The following is a 13,699-nucleotide window of genomic DNA, read 5'->3' as shown; positions in this document are numbered from 1 at the left end:
GCTATGGGGGGAAGGGCAGTGCCCAGTACTGGGGGGCAGCATCAGGCTATGGGGGGAAGGGCAGTGCCCAGTACTGGGGGGGGCAGCATCAGGCTATGGGGGGGGGGGCAGTGCCCAATACTGGGAGGGCAGCATCAGGCTATGGGGGGAAGGGCAGTGTCCAGTACTGGGGGGGCAGCATTATGTTATGGGGGGAAGGGCAGTGCCCAGTACTGGGGGGGCAGCATTAGGCATTGGAGGGAAGGGCAGTGCCCAGTACTGGGGGGGCAGCATTAGGCATTGGAGGGAAGGGCAGTGCCCAGTACTGGAGGGGCAGCATCAGGCTATGGGGGGGGGGGCAGTGCTCAGTACTGGGGGGGCAGCATTAGGCTATGGGGGGAAGGGCAGTGCCCAGTACTGGGGGGGGGGCAGCATCAGGCTATGGGGGAAGGGCAGTGCCCAGTACTGGGGGACAGCATCAGGCTATGGGGGGAAGGGCAGTGCCCAGTACTGGGGGGCAGCATCAGGCTATGGGGGGAAGGGCAGTGCCCAGTACTGGGGACGGCAGCATCAGGCTATGGGGGGGGGGGGAGGGCAGTGCTCAATACTGGGAGGGCAGCATCAGGCTATGGGGGGAAGGGCAGTGTCCAGTACTGGGGGGGCAGCATTATGTTATGGGGGGAAGGGCAGTGCCCAGTACTGGGGGGGGGGGGGGGGCAGCATCAGGCTATGGGGGGAAGGGCAGTGCCCAGTACTGGGGGGGGCAGCATCAGGCTATGGGGGGAAGGGCAGTGTCCAGTACTGGGGGGGGGCAGCATCAGGCTATGGGGGAAGGGCTGTGCCCAGTACTGGGGGGGCAGCATCAGGCTATGGGGGGGAAGGGCAGTGCCCAGTACTGGGGGGGGCAGCATCAGGCTATGGGGGAAGGGCAGTGCCCAGTACTGGGGGGCAGCATCAGGCTATGGGGGGAAGGGCAGTGCCCAGTACTGGGGACGGCAGCATCAGGCTATGGGGGGGGGAGGGCAGTGCTCAATACTGGGAGGGCAGCATCAGGCTATGGGGGGAAGGGCAGTGTCCAGTACTGGGGGGGCAGCATTATGTTATGGGGGGAAGGGCAGTGCCCAGTACTGGGGGGGGGGCAGCATCAGGCTATGGGGGGAAGGGCAGTGCCCAGTACTGGGGGGGGCAGCATCAGGCTATGGGGGGAAGGGCAGTGCCCAGTACTGGGGGAGCAGCATCACGCTATGGGGGGAAGGGCAGTGCCCAGTACTGGGGGGGCAGCATCAGGCTATGGGGTTTAAGGGCAGTGCCCAGTACTGGGGGACAGCATCAGGCTATGGGGGGAAGGGCAGTGCCCAGTACTGGGGGTACAGCATCAGGCTATGGGGGGAAGGGCAGTGCCCAGTACTGGGGGGGCAGCATCAGGCTATGGGGGGGAAGGGCAGTGCCCAGTACTGGGGGGGCAGCATCATGTTATGGGGGGAAGGGCAGTGCCCAGTACTGGGGGGGCAGCATCATGTTATGGGGGGAAGGGCAGTGCCCAGTACTAGGGGGGGGCAGCATCAGGTTATGGGGGGAAGGGCAGTGCCCAGTACTGGGGGGCAGCATCAGGCTATGGGGGGAAGGGCAGTGTCCAGTACTGGGGGGGGCAGCATTAGGCTATTGGGGGAACTGCCCAGTACTGGGGGGACAGCATCAGGCTATTGGGGGAACTGCCCAGTACTGGGGGGCAGCATCAGGCTATTGGGGGAACTTCCCAGTACTGGGGGGCAGCATCAGGCTATTGGGGGAACTTCCCAGTACTGGGGGGCAGCATCGGGCTATGGGGGGAAGGGCAGTGCCCAGTACTGGGGGAGCAGCATCAGGCTATGGGGGGAAGGGCAGTGTCCAGTACTGGGGGGTCAGCATCAGGCTATGGGGGAAGGGCAGTGCCCAGTACTGGGGGCGCAGCATTAGGCAATGGGGGAAGGGCAGTTACCAGTACTGGGGGAGCAGCATCAGGCTATGGGGGGAAGGGCAGTGCCCAGTACTGGGGGGTCAGCATCAGGCTATGGGGGAAGGGCAGTGCCCAGTACTGGGGGACAGCATCAGGCTATGGGGGGAAGGGCAGTGCCCAGTACTGGGGGGGCAGCATCAGGCTATGGAGGAAGGGCAGTGCCCAGTACTGGGAGGGCAGCATCAGGCTATGGAGGAAGGGCAGTGCCCAGTACTGGGGGACAGCATCAGGCTATGTGGGGAAGGGCAGTGCCCAGTACTGGGAGGGCAGCATCAGGCTATGGAGGAAGGGCAGTGCCCAGTACTGGGGGCAGCATCAGGCTATGTGGGGAAGGGCAGTGCCCAGTACTGGGGGGGCAGCATCAGGCTATGGAGGAAGGGCAGTGCCCAGTACTGGGAGGGCAGCATCAGGCTATGGGGGAAGGGCAGTGCCCAGTACTGGGGGGGCAGCATCATGTTATGGGGGGAAGGGCAGTGCCCAGTACTAGGGGGGGGGGCAGCATCAGGCTATGGGGGGAAGGGCTGTGCCCAGTACTGGGAGGGGCAGCATCAGGTTAAGGGGGGAAGGGCAGTGCCCAGTACTAGGGGGGGGGGCAGCATCAGGCTATGGGGGGAAATGTAGTGCAGTGCCCAGTAGTGGGGGGGCAGCATCAGGCTATGGGGGGAAGGGCAGTGCCCAGTACTGGGGGGGCAGCATCTGGCTATGGGGGGGGACAGGACCACTGGGTGTAATGGAAGGAAAGATGAATGCGGCCAAGTGCAGAGATTCTGGAGGAGAACATTTTCTAGAGCTCCGGACCTCAGACTGGGCCGAACCTTCCAACAAGACAATGACGCTAAGCACAAGCTAATACCACAGCAGAGGCTCCAGAACATCTCTGACTATTCCTGACCCAGAGCCCGGACCTAAACCCAACGGAGCATCCCTGGAGAAACTGGAAAATGCCTTCACCAAGGTTCACCGTCCAACCTGGGGGACCTGGAGCCGAGGGTCCCCGAATCCAGGGGGGAGGATCCAAAGCTTCCAGCATTGCTTCTGTACCCGCTGTCACCACCCAGTTACCAGGGCATCGCCAAACCCATCAGAACAAAGTACAGAACTCGCCCTCCCCGGAGTCTTGGCTATGACAGATCCCGTCATGCAAAGCCAAGAGCAAATTACACAACAGGTGGCATGACCGGACGCGTGCCAGGAGCTGCCAAGGCTCAAATGCCACAAGAAAGAACAAAAAGATCTTGTAAACAAACTGAGGCATCACAAACACTGCACATTCCTGCTATAGTGATGGGTGCCCTCACCAGCCTCTCCTGTGCCCCCACCACCACCCAGACACTGCCCTATTACACATGGTATAGTGATGGGTGCCCTCACCAGCCTCTCCTGTGCCCCCACCACCCAGACACTGCCCTATTACACATGGTATAGTGATGGGTGCCCTCACCAGCCTCTCCTGTGCCCCCAGCACCACCCAGACACTGCCCTATTACACATAGTATAGTGATGGGTGCCCTCACCAGCCTCTCCTGTGCCCCCACCACCACCCAGACACTGCCCTATTACACATGGTATAGTGATGGGTGCCCTCACCAGCCTCTCCTGTGCCCCCACCACCACCCAGACACTGCCCTATTACACATGGTATAGTGATGGGTGCCCTCACCAGCCTCTCCTGTGCCCCCACCACCACCCAGACACTGCCCTATTACACATGGTATAGTGATGGGTGCCCTCACCAGCCTCTCCTGTGCCCCCACCACCACCCAGACACTGCCCTATTACACATAGTATAGTGATGGGTGCCCTCACCAGCCTCTCCTGTGCCCCCACCACCACCCAGACACTGCCCTATTACACATGGTATAGTGATAGGTGCCCTCACCAGCCTCTCCTGTGCCCCCACCACCACCCAGACACTGCCCTATTACACATGGTATAGTGATGGGTGCCCTCACCAGCCTCTCCTGTGCCCCCACCACCACCCAGACACTGCCCTATTACACATGGTATAGTGATGGGTGCCCTCACCAGCCTCTCCTGTGCCCCCACCACCACCCAGACACTGCCCTATTACACATGGTATAGTGATAGGTGCCCTCACCAGCCTCTCCTGTGCCCCCACCACCACCCAGACACTGCCCTATTACACATGGTATAGTGATGGGTGCCCTCACCAGCCTCTCCTGTGCCCCCACCACCACCCAGACACTGCCCTATTACACATGGTATAGTGATGGGTGCCCTCACCAGCCTCTCCTGTGCCCCCACCACCACCCAGACACTGCCCTATTACACATGGTATAGTGATGGGTGCCCTCACCAGCCTCTCCTGTGCCCCCACCACCACCCAGACACTGCCCTATTACACATGGTATAGTGATGGGTGCCCTCACCAGCCTCTCCTGTGCCCCCACCACCCAGACACTGCCCTATTACACATGGTATAGTGATGGGTGCCCTCACCAGCCTCTCCTGTGCCCCCACCACCCAGACACTGCCCTATTACACATGGTATAGTGATGGGTGCCCTCACCAGCCTCTCCTGTGCCCCCACCACCCAGACACTGCCCTATTACACATGGTATAGTGATGGGTGCCCTCACCAGCCTCTCCTGTGCCCCCACCACCACCCAGACACTGCCCTATTACACATGGTATAGTGATGGGTGCCCTCACCAGCCTCTCCTGTGCCCCCACCACCACCCAGACACTGCCCTATTACACATGGTATAGTGATGGGTGCCCTCACCAGCCTCTCCTGTGCCCCCACCACCACCCAGACACTGCCCTATTACACATGGTATAGTGATGGGTGCCCTCACCAGCCTCTCCTGTGCCCCCACCACCCAGACACTGCCCTATTACACATAGTATAGTGATGGGTGCCCTCACCAGCCTCTCCTGTGCCCCCACCACCACCCAGACACTGCCCTATTACACATGGTATAGTGATGGGTGCCCTCACCAGCCTCTCCTGTGCCCCCACCACCACCCAGACACTGCCCTATTACACATGGTATAGTGATGGTTGCCCTCACCAGCCTCTCCTGTGCCCCCACCACCACCCAGACACTGCCCTATTACACATGGTATAGTGATGGGTGCCCTCACCAGCCTCTCCTGTGCCCCCACCACCCAGACACTGCCCTATTACACATGGTATAGTGATGGGTGCCCTCACCAGCCTCTCCTGTGCCCCCACCACCCAGACACTGCCCTATTACACATGGTATAGTGATGGGTGCCCTCACCAGCCTCTCCTGTGCCCCCACCACCACCCAGACACTGCCCTATTACACATGGTATAGTGATGGGTGCCCTCACCAGCCTCTCCTGTGCCCCCACCACCACCCAGACACTGCCCTATTACACATGGTATAGTGATGGGTGCCCTCACCAGCCTCTCCTGTGCCCCCACCACCCAGACACTGCCCTATTACACATGGTATAGTGATGGGTGCCCTCACCAGCCTCTCCTGTGCCCCCACCACCACCCAGACACTGCCCTATTACACATGGTATAGTGATGGGTGCCCTCACCAGCCTCTCCTGTGCCCCCACCACCACCCAGACACTGCCCTATTACACATGGTATAGTGATGGGTGCCCTCACCAGCCTCTCCTGTGCCCCCACCACCCAGACACTGCCCTATTACACATGGTATAGTGATGGGTGCCCTCACCAGCCTCTCCTGTGCCCCCACCACCACCCAGACACTGCCCTATTACACATGGTATAGTGATGGGTGCCCTCACCAGCCTCTCCTGTGCCCCCACCACCACCCAGACACTGCCCTATTACACATGGTATAGTGATGGGTGCCCTCACCAGCCTCTCCTGTGCCCCCACCACCACCCAGACACTGCCCTATTACACATGGTATAGTGATGGGTGCCCTCACCAGCCTCTCCTGTGCCCCCACCACCCAGACACTGCCCTATTACACATAGTATAGTGATGGGTGCCCTCACCAGCCTCTCCTGTGCCCCCACCACCACCCAGACACTGCCCTATTACACATGGTATAGTGATGGGTGCCCTCACCAGCCTCTCCTGTGCCCCCACCACCACCCAGACACTGCCCTATTACACATAGTATAGTGATGGGTGCCCTCACCAGCCTCTCCTGTGCCCCCACCACCACCCAGACACTGCCCTATTACACATAGTATAGTGATGGGTGCCCTCACCAGCCTCTCCTGTGCCCCCACCACCACCCAGACACTGCCCTATTACACATGGTATAGTGATGGGTGCCCTCACCAGCCTCTCCTGTGCCCCCACCACCACCCAGACACTGCCCTATTACACATGGTATAGTGATGGGTGCCCTCACCAGCCTCTCCTGTGCCCCCACCACCACCCAGACACTGCCCTATTACACATGGTATAGTGATGGGTGCCCTCACCAGCCTCTCCTGTGCCCCCAGCACCACCCAGACACTGCCCTATTACACATGGTATAGTGATGGGTGCCCTCACCAGCCTCTCCTGTGCCCCCACCACCACCCAGACACTGCCCTATTACACATGGTATAGTGATGGGTGCCCTCACCAGCCTCTCCTGTGCCCCCAGCACCACCCAGACACTGCCCTATTACACATGGTATAGTGATGGGTGCCCTCACCAGCCTCTCCTGTGCCCCCACCACCCAGACACTGCCCTATTACACATGGTATAGTGATGGGTGCCCTCACCGGCCTTTCCTGTGCCCCCACCACCACCCAGACACTGCCCTATTACACATGGTATAGTGATAGGTGCCCTCACCAGCCTCTCCTGTGCCCCCACCACCCAGACACTGCCCTATTACACATGGTATAGTGATGGGTGCCCTCACCAGCCTCTCCTGTGCCCTCACCAGCCTCTCCTGTGCCCCCACCACCCAGACACTGCCCTATTACACATGGTATAGTGATGGGTGCCCTCACCAGCCTCTCCTGTGCCCCCACCACCACCCAGACACTGCCCTATTACACATGGTATAGTGATAGGTGCCCTCACCAGCCTCTCCTGTGCCCCCACCACCCAGACACTGCCCTATTACACATGGTATAGTGATGGGTGCCCTCACCAGCCTCTCCTGTGCCCCCACCACCACCCAGACACTGCCCTATTACACATGGTATAGTGATGGGTGCCCTCACCAGCCTCTCCTGTGCCCCCACCACCACCCAGACACTGCCCTATTACACATGGTATAGTGATGGGTGCCCTCACCAGCCTCTCCTGTGCCCCCACCACCACCCAGACACTGCCCTATTACACATGGTATAGTGATGGGTGCCCTCACCAGCCTCTCCTGTGCCCCCACCACCACCCAGACACTGCCCTATTACACATGGTATAGTGATGGGTGCCCTCACCAGCCTCTCCTGTGCCCCCACCACCACCCAGACACTGCCCTATTACACATGGTATAGTGATGGGTGCCCTCACCAGCCTCTCCTGTGCCCCCACCACCACCCAGACACTGCCCTATTACACATAGTATAGTGATGGGTGCCCTCACCAGCCTCTCCTGTGCCCCTACCACCACCCAGACACTGCCCTATTACACATATTATAGTGATGGGTGCCCTCACCAGCCTCTCCTGTGCCCCCAGCACCACCCAGACACTGCCCTATTACACATGGTATAGTGATGGGTGCCCTCACCAGCCTCTCCTGTGCCCCCACCACCCAGACACTGCCCTATTACACATGGTATAGTGATGGGTGCCCTCACCAGCCTCTCCTGTGCCCCCAGCACCACCCAGACACTGCCCTATTACACATGGTATAGTGATGGGTGCCCTCACCAGCCTCTCCTGTGCCCCCACCACCCAGACACTGCCCTATTACACATGGTATAGTGATGGGTGCCCTCACCAGCCTCTCCTGTGCCCCCACCACCCAGACACTGCCCTATTACACATGGTATAGTGATGGGTGCTCATCCACGGCATATTTGTAGGGCGGGCTTCACTTCTTACCTGCCTTTTTCTTTTTTCATGTGTGTTATGTGTTTTTTAGTTTTTATTATTTGTTCAGTTCTTTCCAGAAACTTTACAGGCACACAAGAGTTAAACTGGAACAATAAAGAGCAGAATCCTTGTATGATCCGGCATTGTGGCGTCAGGGTGGATAATCTGACAGGTCATGGCAGCCTGACCCAGCACACGGAGATGTCAGGAATATATGACCATCAGGAAGCCACCGCATCAGAGGATCATGGTCCCTTTATGGATGAAGAAGAACACGTAGGGGTCATGTATTACTTACTTGGCTTCTCTGATGAATGTGAGCGCCTGCTCGGAGTATCGCTCAGGTAAGCGGCTTAGGTTGACCGGCTGCTCCAGGATGGCAGAATTCTCCATCAGGGGTAGTGCCAGTTTGGTGTCGCATCCTCCCGGTGGCCTAGACAGAGTGATACAACGTGTCACAGTGATGGAACAAGCAATGGCGACAGATCCATGAAGATGCTGTTACCTATGGGGAGCAGTGGCATGCTGGGGGCATGGCGGGCACGGCGGGTGGTTGTACCCAGGGCAGTCGGTGCACCCCATGTCGTTACTATATGGAATGCCAAAGTAATAATCAAAACCTGCAAAGCGGGAGGCAGAGGAGTAAGGCGACGGCTTGTGCCATGTAGAATGGGACACAGGCAGGCACACTCACCCCGATGGTTGGGATGGAAAGATCCATGGTGGCCCAGGTGCCATTTACCTGCAAGAAATTCAATCAGTGGTGTGAGGGTGGGTGCAGCTGGTGGTCCTGATCCCCATGTCTGGAGAGGAGCAGTACCTATGAGACCAGTGATGTAGCCGTATTGTCTTAAGGTCTCAGCAAGAGTAGTCTCATTGATGGGAAGGCCCCCTACTGACGTGGCAGCAAAGTTGTGCGTCACCCCATTACGGATTCCAAGTCTTCCAGTGAGAAGCGATGCTCGGGATGGAGAACATGTGGAGGCCGCAGCATGGAAATCCACAAGCCTTCAAGATATAAACAAGGGAAAGGCTATGCTGGAGCTCAGGAGAGGAGCGGATGATGGTGTGTATGGAGAAGTGGTTATGCTGCAGCTCAGTAGAGGAGCGGATGATGGTATGTATGGAGAAGTGGTTATGCTGCAGCTCAGGAGAGGAGCGGATGATTGGGGGGAATGGAGAAGTGGTTATGCTGCAGCTCAGGAGAGGAGCGGATGATGGTATGTATGGAGAAGTGGTTATGCTGCAGCTCAGGAGAGGAGCGGATGATGGTATGTATGGAGAAGTGGTTATGTTGCAGCTCAGGAGAGGAGCGGATGATGGTATGTATGGAGAAGTAGTTATGCTGCAGCTCAGGAGAGGAGCGGATGATTAGGTGGAATGGAGAAGTGGTTATGCTGCAGCTCAGGAGAGGTGCGGATTATGGTATGTATGGAGAAGTGGTTATGCTGCAGCTCAGGAGAGGAGCGAATGATTGGGGGGAATGGAGAAGTGGTTATGCTGCAACTCAGGAGAGGAGCGGATGATGGTGTGTATGGAGAAGTGGTTATGCTGCAACTCAGGAGAGGAGCGGATGATGGTATGTATGGAGAAGTGGTTATGTTGCAGCTCAGGAGAGGAGTGTATGATGGTGTGTATGGAGAAGTGGTTATGCTGCAGCTCAGGAGAGGAGCGGATGATTGGGGGGAATGGAGAAGTGGTTATGCTGCAACTCAGGAGAGGAGCGGATGATGGTATGTATGGAGAAGTGGTTATGCTGCAGCTCAGGAGAGGAGCGGATGATTGGGAGGAATGGAGAAGTGGTTATGTTGCAGCTCAGGAGAGGAGTGGATGATGGTATGTATGGAGAAGTGGTTATGCTGCAGCTCAGGAGAGGAGCGGATGATGGTGTGTATGGAGAAGTGGTTATGTTGCAACTCAGGAGAGGATCGGATGATGGTATGTATGGAGAAGTGGTTATGCTGCAGCTCAGGAGAGGAGCGGATGATGGTATGTATGGAGAAGTGGTTATGTTGCAACTCAGGAGAGGATCGGATGATGGTATGTATGGAGAAGTGGTTATGCTGCAGCTCAGGAGAGGATCGAATGATGGTATGTATGGAGAAGTGGTTATGCTGCAGCTCAGGAGAGGAGTGGATGATGGTATGTATGGAGAAGTGGTTATGCTGCAGCTCAGGAGAGGAGTGGATGATGGTATGTATGGAGAAGTGGTTATGTTGCAACTCAGGAGAGGATCGGATGATGGTATGTATGGAGAAGTGGTTATGCTGCAGCTCAATAGAGGAGTGGATGATGGTGTGTATGGAGAAGTGGTTATGTTGCAGCTCAGGAGAGGAGCGGATGATGGTATGTATGGAGAAGTGGTTATTCTGCAGCTCAGGAGAGGATCGGATGATGGTATGTATGGAGAAGTGGTTATGCTGCAGCTCAATAGAGGAGTGGATGATGGTGTGTATGGAGAAGTGGTTATGTTGCAGATCAGGAGAGGAGCGGATGATGGTATGTATGGAGAAGTGGTTATGCTGCAGCTCAGGAGAGGAGCGGATGATTGGGGGGAATGGAGAAGTGGTTATGCTGCAGCTCAGGAGAGGAGCGGATGATGGTATGTATGGAGAAGTGGTTATGCTGCAGCTCAGGAGAGGAGCGGATGATGGTATGTATGGAGAAGTGGTTATGTTGCAGCTCAGGAGAGGAGCGGATGATGGTATGTATGGAGAAGTGGTTATGCTGCAGCTCAGGAGAGGAGCGGATGATTAGGTGGAATGGAGAAGTGGTTATGCTGCAGCTCAGGAGAGGTGCGGATTATGGTATGTATGGAGAAGTGGTTATGCTGCAGCTCAGGAGAGGAGCGAATGATTGGGGGGAATGGAGAAGTGGTTATGCTGCAACTCAGGAGAGGAGCGGATGATGGTGTGTATGGAGAAGTGGTTATGCTGCAACTCAGGAGAGGAGCGGATGATGGTATGTATGGAGAAGTGGTTATGCTGCAGCTCAGGAGAGGAGCGGATGATTCGGAGGAATGGAGAAGTGGTTATGTTGCAGCTCAGGAGAGGAGCGGATGATAGTATGTATGGAGAAGTGGTTATGTTGCAGCTCAGGAGAGGAGTGTATGATGGTGTGTATGGAGAAGTGGTTATGCTGCAGCTCAGGAGAGGAGCGGATGATTGGGGGGAATGGAGAAGTGGTTATGCTGCAACTCAGGAGAGGAGCGGATGATGGTATGTATGGAGAAGTGGTTATGCTGCAGCTCAGGAGAGGAGCGGATGATTGGGAGGAATGGAGAAGTGGTTATGTTGCAGCTCAGGAGAGGAGTGGATGATGGTATGTATGGAGAAGTGGTTATGCTGCAGCTCAGGAGAGGAGCGGATGATGGTGTGTATGGAGAAGTGGTTATGTTGCAACTCAGGAGAGGATCGGATGATGGTATGTATGGAGAAGTGGTTATGCTGCAGCTCAGGAGAGGAGCGGATGATGGTATGTATGGAGAAGTGGTTATGTTGCAACTCAGGAGAGGATCGGATGATGGTATGTATGGAGAAGTGGTTATGCTGCAGCTCAGGAGAGGATCGGATGATGGTATGTATGGAGAAGTGGTTATGCTGCAGCTCAGGAGAGGAGTGGATGATGGTATGTATGGAGAAGTGGTTATGCTGCAGCTCAGGAGAGGAGTGGATGATGGTATGTATGGAGAAGTGGTTATGTTGCAACTCAGGAGAGGATCGGATGATGGTATGTATGGAGAAGTGGTTATGCTGCAGCTCAATAGAGGAGTGGATGATGGTGTGTATGGAGAAGTGGTTATGTTGCAGCTCAGGAGAGGAGCGGATGATGGTATGTATGGAGAAGTGGTTATTCTGCAGCTCAGGAGAGGATCGGATGATGGTATGTATGGAGAAGTGGTTATGCTGCAGCTCAATAGAGGAGTGGATGATGGTGTGTATGGAGAAGTGGTTATGTTGCAGATCAGGAGAGGAGCGGATGATGGTATGTATGGAGAAGTGGTTATGCTGCAGCTCAGGAAAGGAGCGGATGATTGGGAGGAATGGAGAAGTGGTTATGTTGCAGCTCAGGAGAGGAGCGGATGATAGTATGTATGGAGAAGTGGTTATGCTGCAGCTCAGGAGAGGAGAGGATGTTGGTATGTATGGAGAAGTGGTTATGTTGCAGCTCAGAAGAGGAGCGGATGATGGTATGTATGGAGAAGTGGTTATGCTGCAGCTCAGGAGAGGAGCGGATGATGGTATGTATGGAGAAGTGGTTATGCTGCAGCTCAGGAGAGGAGCGGATGATTGGGAGGAATGGAGAAGTGGTTATGTTGCAGCTCAGGAGAGGAGCGGATGATAGTATGTATGGAGAAGTGGTTATGCTGCAGCTCAGGAGAGGAGAGGATGTTGGTATGTATGGAGAAGTGGTTATGTTGCAGCTCAGAAGAGGAGCGGATGATGGTATGTATGGAGAAGTGGTTATGCTGCAGCTCAGGAGAGGAGCGGATGATGGTATGTATGGAGAAGTGGTTATGCTGCAGCTCAGGAGAGGAGCGGATGATTGGGAGGAATGGAGAAGTGGTTATGTTGCAGCTCAGGAGAGGAGCGGATGATTGGGGGGAATGGAGAAGTGGTTATGCTGCAGCTCAGGAGAGGAGCGGATGATGGTATGTATGGAGAAGTGGTTATGCTGCAGCTCAGGAGAGGAGCGGATGATGGTATGTATGGAGAAGTGGTTATGTTGCAGCTCAGGAGAGGAGCGGATGATTGGGAGGAATGGAGAAGTGGTTATGTTGCAGCTCAGGAGAGGAGCGGATGATGGTATGTATGGAGAAGTGGTTATGCTGCAGCTCAGGAGAGGAGTGGATGATGGTATGTATGGAGAAGTGTTTATGCTGCAGCTCAGGAGAGGAGCGGATGATGGTATGTATGGAGAAGTGGTTATGCTGCAGCTCAGGAAAGGAGCGGATGATTGGGAGGAATGGAGAAGTGGTTATGTTGCAGCCCAGGAGAGGAGCGGATGATAGTATGTATGGAGAAGTGGTTATGCTGCAGCTCAGGAGAGGAGCGGATCATTGGGAGGAATGGAGAAGTGGTTATGCTGCAGCTCAGGAGAGGAGCGGATCATTGGGAGGAATGGAGAAGTGGTTATGTTGCAGCTCAGAAGAGGAGCGGATGATGGTATGTATGGAGAAGTGGTTATGCTGCAGCTCAGGAGAGGAGCGGATGATGGTATGTATGGAGAAGTGGTTATGCTGCAGCTCAGGAGAGGAGCGGATGATTGGGAGGAATGGAGAAGTGGTTATGTTGCAGCTCAGGAGAGGAGCGGATGATTGGGAGGAATGGAGAAGTGGTTATGTTGCAGCTCAGGAGAAGAGCGGATGATGGTATGTATGGAGAAGTGGTTATGCTGCAACTCAGCAGAGGATCAGATCATGGTGTGTAAGGCAAGGTGGGGGATATGCTGCAGCTCAGTAAAGGAGTGGATAATGGCTTGTATGGAGAGGTGGAGTTTATTCTGCAGCTCAGGTGAGGAGGGAGCGATGGTGTATATGGCGAGGTGGTTATGCTACAGCTCAGGAGAGTGGATGATGGTGTGTATGGAGAAATGGTTATGTTGCAACTCAGGAGTGGAACCAGTGATGCTGTGTTTGGAGTGATGGTATGTATGGTGAGGTGAAGGTTATGCTGCAGCTCAGGAGAGGAGCTCGTGATGGTATGTAAGGAGAGGTGGGGTTATGCTGCAGCTCAGGAGAGGAGCCAGTGATGGTGTGT

The 13,699-nt window shown here is 55.9% G+C and overlaps 1 protein-coding gene across 2 annotated transcripts in view; it reads right to left on the bottom strand.

Annotated features, from left to right (window-relative positions):
- The window catches only part of ARSG (arylsulfatase G), a 120,029-nt gene that overhangs the window by 40,181 nt on the left and 66,149 nt on the right, over positions 1-13,699 (bottom strand). For both annotated transcript variants that reach the window (XM_072131773.1, XM_072131774.1), the window contains exons 3-6: positions 8,761-8,948; positions 8,635-8,682; positions 8,446-8,560; positions 8,239-8,373 (exon numbers count right to left, since the gene is read on the bottom strand). In XM_072131773.1, coding sequence (XP_071987874.1) covers positions 8,239-8,373; positions 8,446-8,560; positions 8,635-8,682; positions 8,761-8,948 — 486 coding nt within the window. The remainder of the gene's footprint in view (positions 1-8,238; positions 8,374-8,445; positions 8,561-8,634; positions 8,683-8,760; positions 8,949-13,699) is intronic.

This window comes from Engystomops pustulosus, unplaced genomic scaffold (genome assembly GCF_040894005.1).
Source record: "Engystomops pustulosus unplaced genomic scaffold, aEngPut4.maternal MAT_SCAFFOLD_141, whole genome shotgun sequence".
NCBI lineage: Eukaryota > Metazoa > Chordata > Amphibia > Anura > Leptodactylidae > Engystomops > Engystomops pustulosus.
Note: the sequence above shows the minus strand (reverse complement) of the source record. Positions and strands in the feature narration are given on the sequence as shown.